Source organism: Protomyctophum parallelum (genome assembly GCF_964188405.1).
Source record: "Protomyctophum parallelum genome assembly, chromosome: 15".
NCBI lineage: Eukaryota > Metazoa > Chordata > Actinopteri > Myctophiformes > Myctophidae > Protomyctophum > Protomyctophum parallelum.
The window spans coordinates 45,690,888-45,717,805 of NC_139710.1; the positions used below are offsets into that span (position 1 = coordinate 45,690,888).

Genomic DNA, 26,918 nt, shown 5'->3' on the forward strand with positions numbered 1-26,918 from the left:
GGTTAACAGGTCACATGTTGGGTTGCAGTGTTGAGAAGGAGATTAGCTAGAGCTGGCTTTGGTACTAATTGAATACTTAAGACCCAGCAATGTCTGAGTGCAGTACACTAACCTCCTGCAATGCCACACATTCACATTGCATAAGTTGACAGAAATGCACCTCACTTTATAGGCTAGCCTACTTATTGATGGCAGTGATAGGACTGTCGACAGTACATTAAGGAAATTCAATTAAAATAAAATCTCTAACGGCATATGTTACAAATAAAGAATGGATAACCTAATGTAATCAGTATTTATTGACTTCTCCCTAACATGCTTTGCTTTATTTTAGTTTTCTTTTTTCATTTATGTGAAATAGGTCACAAATTAAATTTACTTAATTTAATTGTACAGTAGACCTATGCCTAAAACCTACAGGGTTTATACATAGAAAAAAAGAGAGTACACCACTTTGTGAACTTCTTTAGACTTTAGGATGGAGGTGGAAGTAGGATGAGAGGAGGAGGAGGTGGAGTCTCTGCATCTAACCCTTGGCCAACACCCCCCCACCCCCCTCGCCCCATCATTCACTACTCTCCGCTGTTTTCCCCGCACGGCACGGCACGGAAAAAAGCCGAACGGAACACACGACATTCGGGCACGGAATGGAGACGGAAGGGAGCCAGAGTAGCCTGTCCTCCGCGGACTCCCCTCACGACCCCTGGTAAAACTTTCTTGCGTATCTACCCTGGCTATACCAACTAGGTACTTCGGATACAGCTCAGAAACAAACCTGGGAGTCGCGAGAAGTCCCCAGTTGCCGAGGACAGGGACAGTAGTGATTCTGCAGTCAGTTGACACTTTTTTGGGTAGCCTACGTTGCTGCATATGCGGAGTCAGGGACGCACTGCAGTGCACACCTTCGGATAGAGACCGTTCTTTAATCGCCTCATGTGGATTGTCAAAAAAATAGTCAGTTCGAAAACGTGGGAGTTTTTAGCCTGCCCAAAAGTTGTTAAGTTTAAATGTAATCAGCGGATTGAAAATTGTACAAGTGATTCAAACTGCGGCTCTATGAATAGTCTAAATGTTAATGTTCTTTCCCTGTAATCTTTACTTACAGCAAAATGTTCATAGGTGGACTCAGCTGGCAAACAACACAAGGTAAGGCTTTTTATCCTCTCGTTGAAATGAATAAATGCGAACTTTGGTTGGTTTTATAGTCACTCACTCACAGTCACATCACCTTGCAAAGTTTTTGACTACTCCTTATTTATGTTGTAGGCTATATGTGTGCCTCTATTTTAGTTGTTGTGTCTCCTTCGATTACTTTTCAATATTAAACCAGTTTAAAATGAAATGTTCTCATTCAGTGCTTCTGTGCTTCCTCCTGATTTTATATAACAGGATGTAGGCTAATACAACAGTATTAGAAAGCTAAATTAAAATAAAAAAGGGCCCCAGATAAATTAACAATGTAATAAGACAGTTATATAGTTGTAGAGTTGCAAGGTGTTTTTCTTAACAGCTGGTCTTTTTGTCCTTTAACACTGCCATTTTTTAAATGTGTTAAGCTGCCAATTTAAACTAAATCTGACCAATACCCTGACAAAAAACGAAACCCATGCGATAAAGAGTGTCATTATTATTCTGAAGTGATAAATTCTCCATGATTTATTTTAATTTTATGGTAGTTAATATATTTACCCTATCTCCTTGTTTTTTCCAGAGGGCCTGAAAGAGTATTTCTGCAAGTATGGTGAGGTGAAGGAGTGCATGGTGATGCGGGATCCAGTTACTAAGCGCTCGAGGTAAGGGAGTTGTGCGCCCATCAGGCCTGGTGGCTTCTCAGCCATCCGTAACCGAAAGTGTATCTGTCCAACATGTTTCCACACTGCTCATATGATATCATTACTCGTCGTTGTCATCACCACCACCCCGTCCCCAACACCTCCTGTCATTGATTCCTTCCTCTTATATGTTTACAGGGGGTTCGGATTTGTCACTTTTGTTGACCAGGCTGGTGTGGATAAAGTTTTGGCCCAAACCAGGCATGAGCTGGATTCAAAAACAGTGAGTTCTCTGTGTTTACTTCCCACCTCCACCACCCAGTCCTATAGCTCAATGTTGTACGCATCTGGTTGAACAGCAATTTGATGGAATAACCCATTGCATAAGTGTAAACATTGCAACATTTCCACTATGCCCCCCCCCCCCTCCCCCCAAAAACCCCAACAACAACACTTTATTATTGTTATTTTATTTTAAATTTATATATATTTGGTTTTGGGGGGTCTCTCTTTGACCAAACAAACACCATATTGTGATCATAGTTTATTTATCCTGTGTGTTTTGTGTTGTTGGACATTTATCAGTACAGTTGAAAATAGGCGACAGTGTGAGACACAACAGAGAATGCTCTCCTTCACTTCACTTTGCTTCGCTCTGTGGCCGAACAGGCCACAAAGTGTTTCGCTGGAGCCTCAGTGTCAATTTCCATAGAAACAAGGGGACCCGTGCAGGGTTGTGCTCACTAACAATCTTTGATTTGGTTTCATTGAAGTGGATTCCAACATTCCTCCTGGAAAGTTATTTGTCCCAGGTCTATGACCCCAAAAAAACTAGTTTTTCATGGAACAATATGAGGACATTTGCAACTTGAAACCATCAAGATGTAAAAGCAGTGAGTCACAAACCAATTCTCCGTCATGTTGGATTTCACCCAGTATATTTATCCCATGACAAACGAACAAACCTCAAAGTGGCAAACATTTTGCTTCTCTTTTACCTGCATGAAACTACTGTACTTGAGTGTTGAGAATGTATTCGTTGTATGTGCTTTAAAATCTCTGCATTTTAAAGTGCGAGTGTATGTGTCTTTTGTCAGTAATGAATGTGGGCTGGTCTGGGAACAATGTGGCCCGTGGTCACCATAGGGACCACTGTGTTCCCCCCAATTCTCTGTGGGAGTGGTGATGGCTGTGGGTTACTCACTGTATCCTTTTATGTTTTTTAACAGCACACCTTGTCACTTCTAGGCCCATGTGGAAGTACTGGAGAAGACGTAGGAAACGGTAGAAGAAAAGAAAATGAGTTATAAAATTATGACAAAATGAAAAACCAGGAATCTTTTATATATATTTTTTCGTTTTGTTACATTGCTGTAACTTGACTTGGAGGTCAGAAAGAAATGGTGTAGAAGTGATAGAGAAATCTGAAATTCTAAATTTGTCTTCCTCTAACGACCCACTGCCAGTGTCACTTGCAGGCACAACAGCCATGACAAGTAGGGCCATCATGGTTTGGCGGCACTAACTCACCATGGGGTTTGTTTCCATAGTGACCCCCCCCCCCTCTCCCCTCCCACACACACACATACATGCACACACACACTCACACAATTCTTGAAGAATGGCTCTGACACAAAGGCAAAGAGACGCTAACATTGCACATCATTTACAATATTTTAAAAACTAAATATTAGCATTAACAATCACTGTTGCCAAAAGTGGATGTCATGGAAGAGACAACTAAATCACAAGATAGGGTTCTTTAAGAAAGTAGATAAGTGCTCCTCTACCTTCATTTTTATTTTATTTGATCACTTACGCATTTTATCAGCCCGTGGGCCAGTGCTGGGTTGTCAGCCGTGGCAGGGCCCCTTGTGGCTGGCATTAGGGCGTGTCTGTGGTGCGGGCGGGGGCTGTGGTGGCCTTAGAAAGTGTGTGTTTGGCATGGAGAGAGCTCAGTGATCAGCCACAGGGGTTGGGTGGTGAGTAGACTAGAGTAGGCCTTTTACAGAGTGCACTCCCTGCCCCCTCTCTCACAGACAGGTTATCCTGTTAGTGGGGAGAGAAAAGTTCTCCAGTGGCAACAGAAAGAATGTGCCATGCTGCGACTGAGTGAACTTCTCCGGCAAGAGAATTATGAGAGCTTTGCTCTATGGAGAGACTGAAGGGAAAATACAGTAATCTAGATAAATACATTGATATGTATTGTGTCTGTGTCTGCAGATAAAGATAGTTTTTACTTTATTAGTCAAAAATGTAAACAGCTTGTGGTACATTCAAACATTAAGGTAAAAGGTTAATACAAACAAGTCCTGAGTTTGTCTGTCCCTTGGCTTTGCATGGAAAGGCAAGTTTTACAGGGATTTAGGCAAGTGCTTGTTCTTAGTTACCCCACAGGGTGTCTTTCTCTGTTCACAACTCCTAGCTTCCTGTTGAAATTGGTGGTGGTGGGGGGGGGGGGGGGGGGGGGCACAGGAGGTTGAATCAAAGTGCAGGTTTGTGGAATCATGTTTCTATTCAAACCTTTTGAAGTCACACTAAAGATCTCTGTTCCCTCTGCGCTGAGTTGCATAATGCAGAGGAACATCAGGGAAGCCTGTGGCTGCGTCGTCCCTGCCTCCGTTAACCATTTTGCTGCTGTCAGAGCCATCATGCGGGTCATTGAGGAGGAGGAGGAGGGATGGACAGCAGGAAAGATAACCCCCCCATCTGTGATTAGTATGGATCTGAAAGCTAATAGGATTGGAGGAAACGAGCTTGGGTCGTTCTTCTGAGTCACAGATATGTTACTTGGAGTGTGTGCCAGCCTAAGTCCCAACCAATCAGTGTCGGAATAAGTGTGTTCCTAGCCAGGGCGGTGACAGGCAGTGCACCTCACCAACTGTTGTGTTGCTACGCTGTAATTGGTCAACGGGGATTGCCCTGATTTGATAAACCCTTCTTGGTATTAAGTTCAGGCTCTCTGTTACCTTCCCTCTGAACACAGAGGAGTTGGCCCTTGGCTTGAGTCGCGGCCTCTCCCTAAAACAGAACCTCTGACCTCTCTAAATCTTGTTAAACTTGTTGTTTCTCTCCATTGTAATAAGTGTAATTCAATATGAAAGAAAAGCTAGTAGCATATTTACCTGTAAAGTCACACAATGTGTGCCTTTTGACCAATCTGCCTTTACATTATATAGAGTTGAAGTCTCTCAGCCTATTCACCATTTTGGTTGATAAAACTTGTCTTTCCACAAAACCGTTTTGATTCACCACCTCCACTTTGTGTGTTTAATGTCCACAATTTCCTCCCCCCACGGATGTGTGTTGCCGCATGTTGATTTTGTTTGTGTGTCTTGTTTGTTTGTTTTTGAATGTGCACAGGAGTGTTGGACGTCAAGAGGGTTGGTGACATGGAGGTGACTATCAGAGTAGTCTAGCCAAACATAGAAACTAAACAAGTAGAACTGCATCTGATACTCCAGTCTAGCCTAGTCTTCTCACTCTGCTCTCTAGAAAACCTGCAGTGACGTCAACTCTTTTATTCAAGTAGAACACTGTACCCTACTCTGGTAAACGCATGCGTTTTACCATAGAGGTTCTATAGCTTCTCTATTCTAGTTCTACTCTACCCTTTTACGGTTACGGACTAATCATATTAGCACTGTACTGTCTCACCATCTCTTAGCGTGGTAATAATAATTATGTACAGCAGTACAGTATGGAGTAGTCTAGATGTTCTCTAGCTCTATTAGAACAGCATAGACTAATATAGAGGTCTATGAATTCCAGTTCTTTAGCCTGTCTATGTATGCATCTTCATGGCATGGTGTCATTCTCTGTCCAATCTGAATTTCTGGGCTCAGTAGTGCATATGGATGCAATGGTTCTTTAGGCCATTGTGTATCAAACTGCATAACAGATTATTTACCGTATGAACAATGAAGTAGCACTAGTAGTGTGGCAATTACAAATCGTATTTTTAGAACTAAACCTTGTTTCTTTGCGGTTCTAAATGGAAATGTTCCAGAGCAGAGGATCCGCTGAAAACACGAGTGTGATGAAGCATCATCAGTCACTCAATATTTCACCTGAACTTTATTTTCATTTATGTCGTCAAGCGCTGAGGAGAAGAGGGCAAAAACAAACAAACACAAACAAACAAAACGACCTTGACCTGCCGTCAGTGTGTGTGTGATTGACAGCTCTCACTCCTCTGTCTGCGTCCACTCTCCTCCGTCCTTGTCTCCTTTACGCTCTGTGCCCCTCTCTGTCGCTACTCGTCCTCTCTCTCTCTCTCTCTCTCTCTCTCTCTCTCTGTCTTTCGTTGCGGAGGTGAGATGCGTTTGTGACTGTAGTGCCTGTGTGAGATTCCAGGAGATCACATGTCACATGGTTTAGTGACGAGGGGCAGGTCGCGGGGTGATCCGCAGACATTCCCAGACATTCCACCTGCACACTGGCACACATGCACGCCGGCCCATATGGACATACATGCATGCACACAGATGGTGCTGCGCACATGTAGTGCAGTGGTACACGCAAACTTGCACACACACACGCGCATGCAAGCAAACAAACTCACATGAGACCACATGCAGACATACAGTATATACACAAACACACTGTCCAAAACAGATGAGTAGACTGGGTCTGGTGGTCAGGAGTCTCAGCCTGGCACTTGGACCAGGTGATCATGATATGAGGTTTTAATTTCTGATCTGGCATCAGGCCATTGTCATTTTCTAAATGATTTATGATTTATAATGATGAATTGACTTATATTTTAATGACAATTAAGTTATGTCTGTCATGTGGTAAAGGTATGATGTGAATTATCCAGCAAGTATAATATGTGATATACCTTTACTATACATTTACTGTTGATCAAGTGTGCAGTGTTACGTCATTATTTTACGCCTTCACAGACGGGCTGTGAAAAAACATGATATGTCAATGTGTTTTTGTAAATAATTGTTTTAGCCTGTGTGGAGTGCCAGATTTACACATTACATCGGGACAATTCAAAAGTCTAAAATCATCACAGAAATGCATTATTACTAAATTCAAGTGAATTTGTTAATTTAAAAATATTTACTGTGGCAAATATCACCCACATAGGACTCCAAGCAGGTTAAAACAAGAAAAACATTTTCCTTTTTTTTTTTGTCTTCTTTTTCTTTTTCTTTCTTTACAGTTTTACTCAGGTCTGGAAAGGACACAGATGGAAGACACAATGTTGATAATTCATTGGTACCAAGACATGTGACTAAACTGACTTTTTCCTGTCTTTGTATTCTGTCCTGTAGATTGATCCAAAAGTTGCGTTCCCTCGTAGAGCCCAGCCCAAGGTGAGTGAAACAGGGTTGATGTAAGTTCTGTCGGTTTCTCAGCGGTGCAGGTCAGTCTCTTTCTGTGCAACAGCTCACATTCTATCTGGGCTAAAACCTTGTAATCTGATGAACGTGACTGCCGCTGACATCACTACATTGTTATGTGTATAACATAAACCTTCACAACTGTATAGATACATAGATATAAAGTCAAGGATATGTGAAGAAGAAATACTGGAAATGAGTGGGGTTTCACAAACACATGCAATCTCAGTAGATTCCCACTCTGGTTTCCACTTTTGTTTATAGATAATCTGCAAACTAAATTTAACATTTATTTGGTATTTTTATTTGCAAGTCACAGAGTTAAGCCTAGTTTATACTATGTAGTACGACAGTGTCACTTGCCAAAAATAACTGGTGCACAAGCTAACAACATTATGCAGGGTGAATACTTGAGCACAATTAGAAACGTAACATACACACATTTGCTCATGTTTTGTTTTTCATGTATGTTTTTAAATGTATATTGTTTTTATATGTGGACCCCAGGAAAACTAGCTGTGCTTTTAGGGCACAACTAATGGGGATCCTAACAAATAAACAGCCCAACCGCTTGAATCCTTTCGTTGATATTCTGGGGGTGAACATTTGGTGAAAATAGCAGATCTGTACAAGCTCACAACACTGCGTGTTGCGACACCTTGTGAGCTTGTAGATTGTCTATTTTCGGAGAAGAGATTTGGTGGGCGGAATATTAGTGGATCTACTGGGGGACTCCGATCAACTAAGTAAATAGGGTTCAAGTGGTTACTTTATTACCTTATGATAAATACAAGAGGTGAAGTTCACACGTGAATTGATCTTTTTTCAGTTAGTGACTCGAACTAAGAAGATCTTTGTGGGAGGTCTGTCAGTGACCACAACCATAGAGGATGTCAAGCAGTACTTTGACCAGTTTGGAAAGGTGAGTGTAAAACTATATTTAACTATAGAAGTGTTAACCATTTTCAACATGGCCGCCCCTATTTTGGACATGTCTTTACATAAATTAAGAAAATCGTAGATCTACAAGCTCACAATGCATTGCATTGTAACACGTTGTGAGATTGTATTGCTATTTTCGCTGTCGTACAGCAAAGTATTAGAGTGTGTGTGTGTGTGTGTGTGTGTGTTTTGTGTGATAGTTTTAAGTAATCAATTCTCAACAGATCCCCAAACTTGTTGTTTTGGGCAGAGCTGGTTTCGGTTCATTCAACGTCTTCCTGTGTATAGGCTGGACAGTCGGCCCCTAATGAGAAATATATACTTTGTCGTGCCGAGAATTGCTGATGTACAAGCTCACAGCGCGTTGAGGATGCGACTGCTAATCTCGGCCGTTCTCAATGCGTGACAATGACAACGCATACTGTAAAATTTGGCTCTATTGGCTGCATCTGAGCAAGCTGGCAGGCTCCCTGGTCATGAGGAGGGCTACCTCTGTGCATCTCACGGGTAATGACAGCGACTGGAGACGGGGTTTTGAGGACAACCGGTTTGAAACCATTAACCAAGGAGTATATAAATTATTTCAAGAGGGAGTGATCACAGTAAACAACCTAAGGCTGCCCCCTCCACACTGTGGAGGAAAACACCACCTGAAAGTTTGATAGCAAGCCATTTTTACACACGGGTGCAGTGACCATTCTTTTGAATCCAGCCTGCGCCTACATACTGGCTCTTATCAGTGTGACGTTGTCTGATGAGGGGTCTATGGAGATCCCTGATGCCACCAAATGCACCAATATAACGTCATAGTACTGACGTCATAGGCTGGCCTCTAAGTACTATGATAAAGAGTACTGCACTAAGTACTCTGACAACAGGTACAGTGAGTACAATGGGTATTGCATAACCAGGGGGCCATGCATTTCCAAAGGCCATCGCCCTAATCAGATTAATAATGTGTGTTAATATGTGTCAATGTGCACTGACAATACTGTTGACTACTGTATCCTTGCACAAAGGCACACCCAAATCGAACAAACCCATTATTAATTTGATTAGCTACAGCTGTATTATGTACCAGCCTGTGGCATGTCTGTTAATCTTCTGCAGTTTTTAAACTGAACTATAAAATCAGCCTGGGGATTAATAAGTAGCTTCCTGGGGCTGTTTTTGCTTTTGTCTCTGAACGAAGGTGACTAGAGGAAACGTGTGATATGTATTTGGAGTGCATCTGATCATACTGTGTGGTTTCGTAGCTTGAACGTACAGTGCATGCATGGTTGTTGCAGTGTATGTAGTGATGCATACTGCATACCGCCTGTTGCATTGTATTGTCTTAAACTGTCACATTACATTGTGTTCACTGCCCTTTTATCACACAAGTCAGTATGTGCAGTGAAACGCTGGGTTGACAGTGACGCCATGTTGTCCGCTATGCACCGAGACAAAATTCCCATGCATTTTATTTTACTTGGTGAGCAAAATGATTCTCATTCAGATGCCAATGTAGTTGATTCACGGCGTATTATCCCTTTCAAGAAGAACTTCGGGAGCGGCCTGGGAACTAAGTAGTTACTTGGAGAAAGCCGGGAAAAAGAGGGAGAGAAGAGGAGGTAGAGAGAGTGTATGAAGGGGAGAAATAATGAGACTGAGAGGTTCGTAGAGGTGCGGACCGCGGCGCTGGAGCAGCCTGCGACGTTAGGGAACTTGGGGAGGGGAGAAAAGTTTTGTAGTGAGTGTATGGCGGTGGTGAGGAAGGGGGGGGGGGGGGGGGGGATTATCAGAATTTGAATTAATCTGATGTAACAGCTGCTCCTACCCCCAACCCCCTTCTGGCCTGTTACCGTGGTGACCTGGCCTGCCCATTGTCCCTAAGTAATTCAGCGGGTAAGGGGTTTTGTGTTGAAGAAGGAAGGCTGTGGGGGGTGAGGGGGTGTGTGGGGCAGTAGGGTGGTGGTGGGGGGGGGGGGGGGGGGGTAGATGGTCAACTCATAAGTTGAGTAACAATGTAAAATAAAAAGTAAACTAAAGTAGTTGACCAATAGTCCTGTAATACTAGTCAGCTTTATTCTTAGTTGTATGTCCTTTTTTCTGTATCTGGCCTGTGTTTCATACTGCCGTGACACTGCCGAGATACTGCATATCTAATAGTTGGCCATTTTCTCAACTAAAGGAAGTTTGTTCTGAAATTATATCAATAGATGTTGTATGCCCAAATGTTTGGCCTCCCCGCCGAAGATACTGAAGGACTTTGAAAGGCATGAGGAGAGAATAGATGATGGGCCGACAAAAGGCATGGGGGAGAGTGGGAGGGCGAGGAGAGAGAGAGAGAGAGAGAGAGAGAGAGAGAGAGAGAGAGAGAGAGAGAGAGAGAGAGAGAGAGAGAGAGAGAGCAGGGCAGTGCGAGCGTAAGAGAGGGAACTGGGGCAAAGATGGGGGATTCACTCGGGCTATTATGCCATTGTACAAAGCTAGACAAATATTTTGTTAGTTTATACAGCAGCTATTTGCATACTGGAGTTCTGAGGATTGCTGTATGTCTTTCACTGTGGAAAGAAACGTGACAAAAACAATATTGTTTACTGGACCTTATGTGTTACACTGTAAGGGCCCCAGTGTTGACTTATCAAATTTTAACTTTGAGAGTGTGCAGACACTCAGAATGTTACAGTGTAGTGTAGTGTAGTGTAGTGTAGTGTAGTGTAGTGTAGTGTAGTGTAGTGTAGCGTAGTGTAGCGTAGCGTAGTCTACTGAGCATGACATTCAAAAGCATGAAATGCAACCAGTAAGTTACAGGTGGGCTGGTCCACATACTGTAGCAAGCACAAGTTGAACTTGGGGAACATTTTCCTATTTACTGTGAAGTTCCCAGTTAGATATTTCCAACTGTATTAGCAGCGATGTACATTTTTGCTGCAACTCACTATAGCATACCTCTCCCAGTCATAAGTTGCGGATGAATTTTGGAGAGAGAGAGATACTATATATAAAGGGATGGACGTTGAAATGCAGGCTCCAGCCATCCATGGACGTTCCTGATTAGATTGCCTCAGTGGACCTTTTGTGCCTTGTCCTGTTGAGGACAAAGGGATGGAGAGAGTGTTGGGGAGAGAATAACAGAGAAGATGAGAAGGGGAAAAGGGGAGAAGAGGGAATATTGTCCAGCTGTACGCCATTAAAATTACGACTGTTTGAAATATCGAGCGTTAAATATGCAATTAACTGTCCATATTGTTATTGTTGTTTTGGTTACACCTGCCATTAAGAATTTTGTGTCAGCTCAAATTTTGATTATAGCTTGCTGGCCCCCTTGCATTTCTTACATACAGTAAACTCCATAGTGTTAATTTCACTCTGGACCGTACAGGTCCATTTGGCTACATTTGTGCACTCAGTTAAAAAGATCATGTGTACATTTGGCTGCTTGCAGTGGTGGGGAGGTGGCTTGTTCTACTGTTGCACGTGATTATAAGTTGCTCTAAAAGTGTTGACTAGAAAGATAAGTTAAGATTTGATCAAATACCCACATTTGGTAAATCAATGCCTAAAATGTGCCGATACACTTCATTTGCTATGCATTCGGCCACAGACATTGATTTGATTTGATTTGAAGATATTATTGTCTCCACCAGGCCGAAGGCATGTGGGGAGAGTATGTTTTGCACTCCGTCCGTCCGCGTGTCCGTCCGTCCGTCCGTGTGTCCGTGTGTCCGTGAACAGCTAATCTCGGCCACCGTTAACCCGGTCGATGCCATATTTTGCACACACACTCCCTGGATGCCAACCATGAACCTCTGCCCCAAACTTTCCAGAACGGCCTGTTATAGCGCCACCAGGAGGCCGCTTTGTGCAAAACAAGTTTTTGCACAGTACACCTACAGATTTTGTCCAAACATCACGCAAATTGGTACACAGTCTCTCTAGAGCCATTCAACCAAACGGGTCTTTCAGATTTATCAGACTCCATCCTGATTGGTTAAGATTGGCTTCCAAAGTTCACAGGAGTGCTCAGTTTCAAACAAAATGCTGCAAATCATGAACACATCGCGTGATTTCCGTGAAATTGTGCACCCACATTCCCACTAGGCCGAGGACGAAATGCCACGTGAACAATTTCAACTCAGCCTCAAGGTGGCGCTATAACTGGCCGAAAAGTGTTTTTACCTCTAACTGCACGGATCTGTGGATAACCTGGTGGAGACCTGTGCCCGGAAGGGCACTTTTTCTAGTTGGACATGATTTGGCCCAAGATGGTCTGTCATTTGGTCCAGAATTCCTTTACTATCTATGCACTTATGGTTGAGATAAAACAGAGAAACATTCGTGAAAGTTCTCTTGTATTTACTGTACATGAATAATGGTGATGATTAACTTGATCAATCATTTAACTGGGGACACCCTGGAACCCCACCGAGGACCCCGGGGGTCACCGGACCCCACATTGAGAACCACTGTGTTAAATTATAAAATGGGAGATTGATGACTAGAGGACGGGCTTGGAGCTACGTAAATGTCAGGGTGGAAGTGGGTGATTTGAGAGGCCTTCAACCAACAGCCAGGTCCCCTTTCACCCTGGCTGGAGGCCCTTCTGCCTCACCCTTGACCTTTCTGTAGACAAACTGCCCTTGGGGGTCTACAAGCGCACAGCCGCACACAACCTCTTATGCGTGTGCGCGCGCACACACACACACACACAGTCACAGTCACACACACACACACGCACACACACGTCAAAGACAAAACACGCATATGGTGTGACATAACAGGACAGAATCAAATGTGCGTATGTGACAGTGGCAAAGAAAAGTGCTGTTGACGACGGCGGTGTCTATTCTCGTTGCCAATGACCTTATTATAGACTGAGAGCAAAGATGAACTTACCAAATGTTTATTTGGACCGCTTACTTGTCTACGTGGCGATGTCTGTCTGTCTGTCTGTCTGAACAGGAGTTGGTTGATGTTTACATGTGTAACTACGGGTGTCTGTGTATTACACAGTGAAATCCTCAGTGTTCATTTGTAACTTCGAGTTTACAAATCGAGTTTTCTGGATCCATTTTGTCACATTTGTAGTTAAAATAACAGCAAGGATTTTACAGTGTGGGACAGACACCTGTGTCTTTGCTCTATAAATGGAGGAAGGGACAGAGACAGAGGTCGCAGCGAGAGGAGGAGGTGGAGGAATTATGGCTGACTATGCCAGCAAACAAAAGCCTCCAGGTCTCTTTGTTCTCCCTCTCTCTTCTTTTGTCTCTTCGTTCTCCTCCCTTCCCACTTTGCCTCACTCTTTTTGTGTACACCTCTTTAGCTCCATTCAACCCCCTCCGACTATTCATCAACGATATTTGACGTTGGCTCAAGCGATCTCTCTTTTTGAACAACTTTTTGTACAGTTGCCATGGGAATGTCAAACTTTGGAAAACTGAGGGGGTCATGGGGGATTATGAGCTCTGTCTGAGAGGGATTGTAACCAGGCAGCTTAGCAGCAAACACAAATTTGACTACTCTGTGGCCATTTTGTGTGTTACTATAACCTGTAAACATACCACAACTTCTCGCCTTTCTGCATTATTGGTTTTGTCTCTTTACGCCCATCCAACTCACTGTCTTCCCCTTTCTGTAACCCCCCACCTCCATTCTCCCCACACACCCCCTTCTGTCCATCTGTTGCTCAGCCTCCCTGCAGAACTTGAGAAGGGGGTGAGGTCAGGCAATATGGCGCATAGTGGGAGAGAGAGAGAGAAAACACTGGGTAAAACTGTCTCGTTTGTCTCCCTCAGGTCGACGACGCCATGCTCATGTTCGACAAGACCACCAACAGACACCGAGGTGAGACCGACTGACCGCTCCCTCTCCCGTTTCTGCCCCAGTGCCTCTTCATCTGTACTCTGCCTCTTCTCCTCCCGTTGCTCCCCTCTCCTCTTCCTCACCTCCGGGTCCTGCCTGGCTCCCTATTGATCCCTACCCCCTGGGCCTCCTCCTTCCTGTGAGCTGAGCTGGAGGGAGAGGAACAGAACAAGGCTAGGCTAATTAGCCAGTCCGTTAATCGGGATAAGGGCAAAGCCTCTATAAGTGCCTCCACCACAGGGCTGATCGATTATGACAGCCTACTGGCTTTGCCTTGGCCTTCTGGCAGGCAGGGAGGGAGGGATGAGTGCATAATAGTTGAGTTGAATGGAGGGGGGGGGGGGGTTATTATGTGATAAGCGGTTATTCATGTAGCATTTACTAGAGGTTGTAATATTGCTGCAACACATAAGGCCTGCTGTGTGTCTTATAGCTCTAATTTAAAGTGTTTCTTATAATATATGCGTATGTGTGTACTCACTATGAATTACTAGTATGAACTCATTTGACAAATGAATGGAAACTTGTGGTTGAAAGTTTAGTTTACAGTTTACAAGATTGGCTAAGCAAAGTACATATTGAAGATAAAAGTTAGGGCAGAAAAGTGAAGACGCCAAAAGTGATTGGCCGGAATGATATTTGTGATGATTTGATTGGCTGAGCACGGATAACAGATAACATTGATTCCTTTGGGGAAATCCCAGTGTCATATAGCATGATACAGCAGTAAGTGATGTGTGAAGCACAGGATAGGTACAGGCAAAAGTAGAGAGTTAAGATTAAATAAAAAATAAAATACCCAGACTTAGAGTCTGACACTGGGAATCTGCACTTGGTCTGACTAATTTAACAATTAACATATGTATATTCTATGAATAAATATAAGCATACATGTACAATATATCAGCAATTAAACTATGCATCTATTGCAAATGAATTATATGAATGGACATGTACAGTATATACTGTATACAGACTTTCAAAAGTTTTCTGTATTTCTATACATGATTACGTCATTACGTCTTTTCACCAAATAATGTTCACCTATTATGGCAAGACCAGTATAGGGATGCTAGCGTTCAAGTGGTTAAATAAAAGGTCATAACCCTAAACCGGGTCAGGTCAAATGAACTATATATCAGCTACATCAAGTGTCTTATCAAGTGTCTTCCTTCTCTCCAGGCTTTGGCTTTGTGACGTTTGAGAATGAGGACGTGGTAGAGAAGGTCTGTGAGATTCACTTCCACGAGATCAACAATAAGATGGTGAGCTCTCTCTACACTTGTTTCCTACACCAGAGGTCTTCAACGTTTTTCATGCCAAGGACCCCTTAGCTGAGTCCGAGTCTGAGAGAGAGATGAAGCAGGGCCAGGAACCCCCGTCACTCACTACATATCGGATTGATGTTAAATGTGTATTTTCAGACAGACTTAAACCCTTATATCTCAATCACTAATAAGTTGTAAACTTGACCTGCTCTTTTGGTCTGCTCTTTTTTCCCTGCACACCATACCTCTTCGCCGAAAATGGTCGATCTCACAGTGCGCCGCAGATCTGTTTATTTTTTGCTAATGTTCCCCCCAGCATAGGGATGCGAGGGTTCAAGTGGTTAACGTAAAAATAAAAAATAAAGTCCCTACACACAGGCTTGTAGATCTGCTATTTTTGAAAAATCTTTGCTTCTGGGGGTCCCTGGAACAAAATAGTCTGAGATGGAGGTCGGCGGTCAAATATATATAATTGTGGGGCTCCTTGACATGAAGATGTTTGAGAACCACTGACCTCAGGGTTTAATAGCTTAACCCTGAGGCTGTACAACTACAAACACACATTTAGTATAGCATCAATTACAAATTGAGTTACAAATTGATTTGTGTAAAGATCACGGAGAACAACGACCAGCATCTGATTCCCGTCTCTTCCAAATGTCTGCATCTGGTGTAACAGGTGGAGTGTAAGAAGGCTCAGCCCAAGGAAGTCATGTCGCCCACGGGTTCGGCTAGGGGGCGCTCCCGGGTGATGCCTTATGGAATGGATGCCTTCATGCTTGGCATCGGCATGCTGGGTAAGTTTAAGTTGATCATCGGGACAAACAAGGATGTGACCCTGTGTTACCTTTTCCTCCTCTTAATGACACCTTATACCGTGGCAATCAGACAAGCCATCCTGGCAACCTTAAAAGGTCACGTGGTACCACTAGCTCATGTGGAGAGCACTTTACCACTTGACTAGCCGCTGGACGGGTCAGTCTCCTCCCACCTTTTGGAAGCCCTCCAACGTTCATGTGAACCTTGATTGTTAGAACGCTGGAGGGTCAGGACTGGCACGGTCTACCGAATACAATAATAACGTACAGTAATGAGTCCTTTGGACTGGAGCAATGTGAACATATTTGTCAATTGTTATACACCGGGACATAATCCGGGACATCATTGTGGCTATGAGCTTTTAAAATGCATAGCTGATGACCCAATGCTGTCGAAACATGACTACCGTATTTTGTTTTTTATATTTTGAGTTGCCAACAAGCTTCTTTTGTGTGTGTGCGTGTGTGTGTGTGTGTGTGTGTGTGTGTCATTCATTCATTCATTCATTCATTCATTCTCATTAATAATTTCCCCCTGTATAAAGTAAAAGCTTGTTCTATATGCATCTGTGTCTGGGTCTGAACCAATTATTACCATGACAGTACCACCACCTACTGTTCAATCTAAGAACTGCAAGTTTGACAGGGGTCAATACTGAAGTTCAGGCCTGGGCCATGGCTCAGTGGTCCAGGCACCTTGGCTGGTAATCCAGTCTGGCAGTGTGCCGCGGATTCGACTCCCGATCCCGACAGCCTTTACTGCATATAAGGCTAGCCTTCTGCAAAAAAAAATCATTGTTTCTTACCTCTAGGCGGTGGCACTGGACCGTAGTGTTGTTATCCTTCAGAATGTCACCTAAGCTTGTTTTTCCTGGAAGCCAGTTGCTCCGTGACATGTTAACAATTAGCTTTGTAGCATGATCTGCATTGACACGTATCCTCCCAAGGCGGAGAGTGAAGGAGGGAATAAGGAAAGTCAACAGATAAGCCTGGAGACAGGAAAGTGAGACTAAACTCTCGGACACAAAGACAGCTCAGTGCTGTCTTTGTGAATACATCCAGGTGTAGAGTATCGCTCACCTGCATCTTGTGGACGGTACTACTGTTCACAGATAGGGGCAGCATTGTTCTGTACAAACCACAAGCTACACAAGTTAGTCAAGTGTCTCCATTGCACTGAATACAAGGGTATCCTGTTATCCTTTCATCACGTGTGTGTCAGTAAGCACACTGTGAAACGTTCCAAATGTCCTTTCAGCTAATTCTTTCTCAAATTCTTGTTCCTGGGATTCTGACTTTGTCCCCACAGGTTATCCAGGGTTCCAGACGACCACCTACCACACTAGCCGAAGCTACGCCGGCCTCACCCCTGGATATACCTACCAGTTCCCTGGTAATTTCCCTGGTAAGTTTTATCACTCTGGAAAGGCATAATAGTTTGCAGTTGATGCACTGTATTGCTTTAATCGTGTGTTGGGTAGAACAGGAATGACAATCATTGTTGGCCATAGCCTGGACTCATAAGGTGCTCATTTCTTGACCAGTTTTGCGAGAGGCGAGTGTAAAGCCATTATGGCAGGGAAGGGGTTCTCTCACATCACACTAATCACGGGTCTAGACTTTTACCATACAATGGATGACCTTTGAGCTGTTAGCCCTGTACTGTTTTAGGTGGCATGTTGAACTGACAGCTAAAAGCCCCTCTGTCACAAACATATGCGCTTGTAAGCAATTTCCGCCATCAGTTGAGTTCATGATGGCGATGAGGTCCTCTCATCGTCATGTCATGTCATGAAGTTTTACATTAAATGCATGACTTTTCAAATCACCTGACAACAAGGCAGGCACATCAACACAGCAAGGCATAGTAGCTTGTGAAGTGTGCCCAAGGGTCGCTAGCCAAGCAGTGGTTGGTTGTCTTTCGTGTCTGTCGAAGAGCATGCCATCCGAGTTAGCAAGCCTTGGTGGACGGAATAGGTGATACTAAAATGAACAAAACTATTCCCTCCTTTGTTCCTCTGTGAGTCTCCATTCTGGTGGAAATTGCTTACACGTAATACAAACATGTTGCCATGGAAGCACATGAACAACCCCTTAAGGGTGATTTATACTTGGTTGTGCACTGGTGTCGTGCACCGAAAATAAGTTCACAACATGTAATGCTGACGCCTTGTGAATGAGCTTGTAGAGTTTCGGTGCACGACACAGCATGCAACCAAGTATAACTCTGGTCTGAGTGGCATTGGCTGCTTGTAACAGTGGAATTGAATCTGCTTAATTATTTTTGGTCAAGTCTATGTGTGTGTGTAATGCATGCCTGTGTTAAAGTGCGTGCGTGCGTGCGTGCGTGCGTGCGTGCGTGCGTGCGTGTACAGTATGTATGTATGAGAGAGAAAGCATTTTTCGTATGTACATGCATGTGAGTCTGTGTAAAATAGAGGGAGAGAGAGAGTTGTTGAGAGTTAAGTGAAGTCTTGTGTCAAGTACAGCACATGATAAACTGCGTGCATGCGTGCGTGCGTGCACGCTCCTGCTTACTTGCTTCCTCCTTATCCATGTTGGTGGTGACCATGCAGCACTCTGATGTTTCTGTTCTAGAATTCCACTTAGAGAGGACTCCCCTTCTGACATCACCCCACCCCCCTGAACTCACAGGTCAGTCCGTCCGTCCGTCGTTTTCCATCTGCCACACACCATGTTCAGCACACACACACACACACACACACACACACACACACACACACACACACACACACACACACACATACTAACACATATAAATCAGGCGGCACTTCATAGGCCTTGGTTTGTATGTTTGTGTTGGATGGATACATGAATCTGATGACATGATGACTGACAGTATCCACAATCATTTCACTCTTGTTTAAAGGCCTCCTCCTGTAATGTCCTCGTTGCCCCCTTGGTGCAAATACAGACCCACATGTTAGCCTGACTGCTTTTTTACCAGTACCCTCCTCCTGTACTGTAGTCTTTCAAGATAGAAGTGTTGTCTCCAACAATTTTCAAATGCTATCGCCCGTACTGTAATTAGAAAGCTCTAAGCAAGAGTAGAAAATAACAATGTCATGCCATTTCCCCACTTCCATTTCGCCTGTGCAGTCGTCTAAATCTGCATACCAAATTAGTTGAAGCCTATCTAGCTAGATGCTTATTAAGTTATTTGAAATTTCTAAATCATGAACGATGTGTTGTGATTGGTCAAATAACCGTCCTGTCTGAAGAGCATGGCAGTTCTGTTCTCAACTGTGACCCACTGGAATCATGGAATGACTGTTTGTAGTATTAAGATTGTGGAAGAGATAGTCTGGCATAAATGAAAAAATGAAGTGGCCTGCTCAGATGCATGTAGGTATCAATACAAATTGGATTGAAAATACATGAGCTGTTTAACCTGGGTCTCCTCCTCGTCTCCTCAGCCATTCCTCTCACAGCCTACGGACCAATGGCAGCCGCTGCAGCAGCAGCAGCCGTAGCTAGAGGTATGCCCTATGGTTAGTCCTATGTCTATCATAATGTATGTCTATATACTGTTTGCCATGGTTACTCCATCATTTATCTACTGTATGTCATATTATGTGGTTTCTATTTTCCCTTGCATTACATAGTTTGGTAATATTTTCCATCCAGCAGTCTTTGTGTTTTGAAAATGCCCTCACATAATCATTCTCACTGACAAGAGGTAGACTTTACTCCTTCAGAGTTAAATGAACACTGGATTTTATTGTGTATATTATATAATATCCAAATCCAATTTATTTTCTTTCTTTCTTTCTTCACTGTTAAGGCAACGCCCCCTCCCGTTCCGGGTTCCTGGGTACTAGCAGCCCTGGGCCAACAATGGCAGACCTATATGGAGCCGCCAGTCAGGAGTCTGCTGTGAGCAGTTACCTCAGTGCTGCAAGCCCCTCCCCAAACGCTGGATTCGGTCATAGTTTGGGGGTAAGACCCTGATCACTTTACATCCCTTGTTGCTTATGTATTCATGCAGCATATTTTGTTGTATTTGTGTTGTTGTTGTTGTTGATGATGATGATGATGTTTGAGGTACCCAAGGGATACTGGGACTTCTGATAATCTATAAGTTCACGAGACCTGTGTGTGTGTGTGTGTGTGTGTGTGTGTGTGTGTGTGTGTGTGTGTGTGTGTGTGTGTGTGTGTGTGTGTGTGTGTGTGTGTGTGTGTGTGTGTGTGTGTGTGTGTGTGTGTGTGTGTGTGTGTGTGTGTGTGTGTGTGTGTGTGTGTGTGTGTGTGTGTGTGTGTGTGTGTGTGTGTGTGTGTTTCGATTAATCGAAAATGTCATCGATCTAATCAATTAAGCAATATTACACTCGAGGGTGTTCTTTATCGTCATTAATGCACGCCTGCGATGCTCCGAAATGCAGCGCAGAAGTGCATTAATGACGATAAAGAACACCCTCGAGTGTAATATTGCAATTATACAACACTCTTAAATCTCGCAGAAAAATCATAATTGATGTAGCCACTATGACCACAAATGTCCCAAGAAACTAGCTAGCCTAGCAACCCAGTCTGCTGCACACAGAGCAGGTGATTTCTTTGTTTTGATTAGGCATTCCTATACTGTTGTTTAAGCACGGCTATAAAGCTGTTTCAACCAATCAGATTGCTCCCTCAAAACGACCTGTTGTATAATAATGGCTAAGAAGCAATGCATAGTTGCAGCCCTATGAGGCAGTAACCTTGAATCTATGTGTTTGTTCCTACAGGGGCCTTTGATTGCTACAGCTTTCACTAATGGCTACCATTGAGAGAGTAAGTCAAATCAGTTTTTCAAATCAGAGTTTTAAACAATGGCATTATGCCATTGCTCCATTATGAAAGACACATGATTAATCCCAGTACGACGTGTAATTGCAGATGCCACTGACTGAGAGCTGGGAAGAGTTGAAGCTACTTGGAGCTGATCTGGCCTGCCTCTGTCTGGTCCACCTGTCTGGCTGTGGCAGCTGTAGCAAGACCCCTGACCCCAAACCAACCTGCACCCTGCTGATGACCGCTTATGTCTGGGGAAGCCCAACTCCTGACTAAACTCCACCTCCTGTCAGAAAACAAAGCTGAGATTTTAGTTGACCTGCAGGAGCAAGACATTTGAAAATATTTTAAGGCTATGTACTTCTAATTGAAACTCATACAGATGCTGTATTCCTTAGTTGTGTGTTTTCCCCTCCTGTTATGTTACCTTATTGTTTTGTGGTTATTGTGTTGTTCCGTGTATGTTTTGACTATTTGGTTGGTTTATTTGACTTCCTGTTTGAACCTGATTCTGAACTGGTGGAAGGAACTTTAATTTGTTCCAAATATGTGTATATTTGTCACTAGTTCGTACTGAATTTTAACAGAACATTTCTGATTAATGCTATTTTTGGAAAATGTGTCACAAAATGTATATCTTGGTAGGTTTTTAACAAGAACTTATGCTGATAATGACCAAATGATAACGATCGTTATTGTTATTATCACAATCCCGGCTACGGCCACATAAATCATGAGCCGTACAATTTTGTAAAATATTGTAAATACAACTCTGTGTTACAGGGGTTTCACTAAAGCTGGGGTCTGGGAGGTAGGAGATGTGTGAGATAATTTGTATTTTATTCTACAGACTTTGTTTCATTTATCCTGAAAGGCATCAAAACATCTTCGACTGTTACATACTATACCGTAGATTCGATCACGATTGTCATCCTTTTCTCCGTACGTTATAATTAGACCAGCCATATTCTACTTTTAACAGTGTCATGTTTTTTTCATTTGGGTTTTTTTTTAACTGATGCTTTTTCTAATGTAATTTTAAGTTCAACTGCCTCAGACCCATTAAAGTGAAATGATTTATCCTTCAGCTGTGAATGAACCCAAGACAATATCAGGGTTTGGCTTTTGAGACACTACTTCACCATGGGGATCTATGAGTATAAAAATGCTCATTCACCGGGAGAGGAAAAATACATGCTGTTTTCTTACTTTATCATGTCAATGTTTTTTTTTAAATGTAATTTTTAACATAATGGTGATTGTTAAAGGCAATATGAAGGACTAATGTGCAGAACCAATCGCGGCCAATGAAAAGTTACCGATGTATGGTTACAACTGGATTGTTCTGCAGATTGTGTGTGGGCTTTATGTGGTTATTACATGATGTATTGGTTTCCATGTGTGCCATGTACTGTTTTGGGGGATGGGCATTTCAGTTGCAAATGTGAAATTTTAACCTCGTCTTTTTTGTTTGTTTGTTACATTAACATCTTTGTCTGTGTGTGAGTGGATAACGGTCTCTCCGAAATGTGGCTTTTCCAATAAGGGAGCATCATCTTTTATCCTCTGTTTACCTGTAATCCCAGCCCCCATACACAATACACGACTGATACGCTGCATATCCACTGGATGACACCCACTGTAGCGACGTCACAGTGTCATTTTGTTACGAGTTACTAGGATGTTGCACTGGCAGATCATGATAAATGTGTTTCCTTCTAATGTTAGTTTGAGAACAAAGCACTCTAGATTTTGATAAGTTTCTCACTCTGCTGCAGACTACCATGGTAGTACACTCAATGCTGTTTTCACTGAAAAATAACAATCGTGTCAACACTGTAACCTATTCAGATTTTTTTTTTTGTATTTCTTCCTTGAACAAAAACAAAAAAACTTTTTAAAATTCCTAATAAATTATTTTAAAACATTCCACTTCTGTCTCAACATTTGTGTTTTTTTCCATGTCCCCAATACCGGTTCTAGCCATGTTCGTTGAAGGAATGGAACTCACAGTCACACATAGCAGTGCTTTTGGCTGCCTTCCTATTGAAACCTGACCACCACCCCCCCATACACTACTTACTGTACATCACATTCCATTCTCAAGACTGAATAACCGTAACTTGTTCTGACCCTCAGGCCATTGAGATGTCAGTCGATGAGTTCACTTCCTGAAATTAAAATTTCACTCCCGTCTGTGTGACTCTAGTCCCTGGCTACTCTGCCTTTACAGCAGCCAGTCTCAGTCCCTCTCTTGTCTATCCTAACTAGCGGATGTTTCCTTTTCATTAGGACATACACTTTGCCTGTGTCCCTTCTCCATTTGGACTGTACACCGCCAGACCTGAGCACCAAAGGCTTCATGGTTGGGAGTAAGGACCACCTGGGCCCTGGGAAAGGGGAATCTCAGGGCATTCCCCCTTTGCGGAACTACCTCTTGTTCACCATGTTCACCTGTTTCTGCCCTGTGTGGCCCATCAATATAGTGGCTCTGGTTCTCTCTGTAATTGTAAGTGATGATTTTACTGAATTTGTATGCATGTTTGAACTTGTGTCAAGTAAAATTGACATGATAATGCTAGATATAGGCTTACTTTAAAAATGTGTTAAAATGTTTCAAGTGAATACATTAAAACCATTCACAAAATGTGCATGCACATCGGGTATAAATCACAAAATATATTTCTGAGTAAAATATGACATCTGTGTTTGGAACTGCAGTCAAAGTTGCATTTGATTGTCAAGGGGAGATGTTGACTGTGATGTGAGTGAGAAAGTGAGAAAAGTGAGAAATCTCTCAGAGAAAACATTAGCTATAATTTATATATCACTGTCTAAGAGATGAGTATGAAGCAGCTCTGTGATCTTTAAGTGTAAAAAGTACCAGTATCGCCCCATCGTGTCACACGATGGGGCGATGGGGTAAATATATGCTGGATGTGTGCTCAGATCAAGTTTACTTATAGTAAACAGACTATTAGATGACAAATTCATGTTCCTAGTGCCAGTGCTTTCCTGGCTTACAATACTGTTATGTTATGTAATACTCAAACTGTAACTGTTATCCACCAGTACTTTAGTTCTGGTGGATAATTAGGGGTGAATGTTTCTGTACTCGGTGACTGGCTTGCAACAAAGCTCACCCAGATGTTAATGGAAACTGATGGTTTGCCTCTGTGTGCCATACATGTTAATGCTAAGCGATCTTTATGATAAGAGGTGCTGGTCTATTGACTGTTCCCTCTGACTGAACTCAGTGTACCAAATGGCAGCTGTTGCATCTTTGTAGCTGTGAGAAACAAGATGTGCAGTGTAAGACATGTGGTAATCCTCTCTGGCCAGCAGACTTGATATAAATATGAATGATAATTATTATGGCAGTGCAAGTGTGAGAAGCATGGCTGAAGTGGTCCACATATCAATAAAACATGATTTAGCTTCAAGATTCCAGTTGAGGTCTTTCATCCGATGGGCCATCACATATTACGTTTATTCGCAGATGGTACCCATATCTCTTCTGGTCGTGGGTTGGTTGGGGGTCAGCTTTGCCAGTAAGTAGTGTTGCGCAGACTTTTTCTGGCATGGTGTAGGAGGTTTTTATTTATATGTAATCAGGGAAGTAATACTCATGTGCCTGTTGCTCATGATGACCTACACCGATTTTCTTACCAAAAACTGAGTCATTACTATAATATGAACAATACAAATTTTATCGAGTACACCATTACCCATTGTGCATTACTTGTATATTGCTAATATGGAGAATATTTGTTAATTGGCATGCTCTGCTGACTGGAGTTGCTGAGTAATCCAGCTGAAATCATTGTCTGAATTATCATTTTACACAGTAGGTTTTTGGTACTTAGTTACACCCATTCCTTTTCTCACTCCTTGCTATGTTTTTTCCCAAATCCTTCTCTCGTCCTGTAGGCCCAAAACAGCTATAATGTGAATGACTACGAAGGTGCTCGACGATTAGGTCTGAAAGCTCTCCATTTGGGGATTGTCTCTTTTATCACCGGCCTCCTCGTCATTGCAACCTTCTGCATTGTGCACTTTAATACGGTATAATCATATCACATACTCTATACACACTAATGACATGCAGTGAGAATTGAGAATTAATGCTGTATTTGTGCAGAAAGCTAATGCTAAATATGTTTTCCTCTCAACTCCACAGAAGACGGTGTGATGTCTTCAAAAGGAAGATGAAATTAATTAAGAAGGAAATTAATGAAACCGAATTCACACAGAGACAATTTACAATTTAGGTATTTAGCAGTACGCTCTTAATCCAGAGAGATTTACAGTTAAGCAGGAACAAAAGACATGGTAATACATCAAATACATAAATATAGTCATCATGAATCATACATGCTAAGAACCTAACAGTGGAATATCTATATAATAAATGAATATAATGCATATATATTATTTAGTAACATTAAAGAAGAGGATCCAAGGCACTGTTCCAGTATGTGAGGGTCCCATGTATAATGCATATAGGCCTATATTATTTAGTGCTCTCTAAATGCTATCTAAGTTACATAAGTTGAGCCTTTGCGTACACCTGTAAGGTCATGGACAAGCATGTATGCAGTTAACCCTGTTTGGGTCAAATAAATATTATGGCTCCTATGGAGCTGACTCCTCATATTGCCTGGGCTCAGTTCCCACTTATACTTCACACCCACTGTAATCTGATAAGTCTGAAAGAGTCTATAATATTAATACCATTAAAAGGCTAAAATTAGAAGACATATTGTTGATGACACATGGTGATATAGGGCATAGTATACCACCACGCTGAAATGGATCCTTTATTTGCCCACGAAAATGCCATGGCTTGTCTGTTAAATAGCCTATTTGGGGTGAGTCGGTGTTAAATATTATGTTAATTGTTAATTTGCTGCTAGAGTTACTTTTTAAAAGAAGGTTTGGAGTGGTCTTGGTCTTGCCTATACTACTACTAGTCTATTTCTATCTTTTATCTTGTCTTGTTTTTGTTGTTATTTTTGTTTCTTTGAAACCTATAGGCTACTTTGTACATTATGCTGTTGTTGCACAGTAATGCAGAAATGCTGATGCCGCAACAACACTTTGCTATACTTGTACCTGTATGTATATGAGTGTGAGTGAGTGTCAAATAAAACTTTCTTTATTCTTGATTCTTTGTCATTGGATCCAGGATTCCAAGATTTGGAAAAAGTGTCGTATTCAACTTGTGAGCACGTTGATGATAGATAGGCTACATTCTATAGACGAGCAGGGGTGGGAACTTTATAAATGTAATTTATTTATCTAGTCCCAAACCAGAGAAAGGAGTCAGCGTTCCTAGATGTTGAAATGCAATAGACCGTTAACTTCTCTGAACATGCCTCTAACAGTGAAACCGGAGAGCCGTGAGAGCCTGGGAAGTTACATACTGTAGGTGTGATACAGATACAGTGATAGCACAATACATTGTTGCTGAGCTTTCAATGCCCGTTATGGAAAAATGAAAGCACAGATGCATGTCATTCAGACTTTTAATGGTCTTAACCCTAGAGCTCATCCCGTTTTTGGATCAAGTCTAACTGATTAACAACTTTCCTGATTCATAAATAATAGTGTTTTTCATCCGATTGCCTCAAGTGCTATATGTTTTCCTACTATGCATTTGAGTATATACAACTGCTGATCCACCACTCATTGAATTCGGAGTGGTGTATTCAGACCAAAATTACTGCCATAGGAAATGAAAGGGTAATAAGTCTTATGATGTTCATCCAGAAAATGAAATAGCCTTATGCTGCTGGTTGGTGGTTGGCTGGGGCTAAGGTCGAAGAAACATAGGTGTATCCTACTGTAGGCCCCGAAACCGAATACACCCCATACACTCTCCAAAGATCCACCTCACCCCACCCTTTATCCTTTAATTTACCACCCCTATACCCTCCTCTAGTCTAAACCGTCTACTTATGTAGGCCACGATCCACGATCACAACACCAGGGGGAGTTCACTCCCCCAATCTGGTTGAAACCACGTTCAACCAGATTCGGCTCAAACAAGGGGTTTATTCATTTCGCTCCTATGCCACTAAAATGTGGCCTACCAACATCCATTAAGAAATGTAAATC

At 42.5% G+C, this 26,918-nt stretch overlaps 1 protein-coding gene across 3 annotated transcripts; it reads left to right on the top strand.

The window, feature by feature from the left end:
* The first annotated feature begins 578 nt into the window (after window positions 1–578).
* On the top strand, window positions 579–22,730 carry msi1b (musashi RNA binding protein 1b). Of its 3 annotated transcripts, none has more exons than XM_083784832.1 (15): window positions 579–706; window positions 1,106–1,146; window positions 1,712–1,793; window positions 1,971–2,055; window positions 7,061–7,102; window positions 7,959–8,051; window positions 13,852–13,900; window positions 15,101–15,183; window positions 15,866–15,983; window positions 17,314–17,409; window positions 18,603–18,659; window positions 19,442–19,516; window positions 19,810–19,964; window positions 20,753–20,798; window positions 20,904–22,730. In XM_083784832.1, exons 1-14 carry the CDS (start codon window positions 648–650, stop codon window positions 20,792–20,794), a joined length of 1,077 nt encoding a protein of 358 aa, XP_083640958.1. In that variant the 5' UTR covers window positions 579–647; the 3' UTR covers window positions 20,795–20,798; window positions 20,904–22,730. The 3 variants fall into 3 exon arrangements, with proteins under 3 accessions (XP_083640958.1, XP_083640959.1, XP_083640960.1); XM_083784833.1 differs by having other exon boundaries at window positions 19,442–19,504; XM_083784834.1 differs by lacking the exon at window positions 579–706 and adding an exon at window positions 870–954.
* The last annotated feature ends 4,188 nt before the right edge of the window (window positions 22,731–26,918 follow it).

Excerpts from the sequence above, each read along its gene's own strand:
- msi1b (XM_083784832.1), top strand. The coding sequence starts at position 648 with ATGGAGACGGAAGGGAGCCAGAGTAGCCTGTCCTCCGCGGACTCCCCT. Across the intron at positions 15,184-15,865 it reads ACGAGATCAACAATAAGATG|GTGGAGTGTAAGAAGGCTCA; the intron begins GTGAGCTCTCTC and ends CTGGTGTAACAG. Across the intron at positions 18,660-19,441 it reads CCACCCCCCTGAACTCACAG|CCATTCCTCTCACAGCCTAC; the intron begins GTCAGTCCGTCC and ends TCGTCTCCTCAG.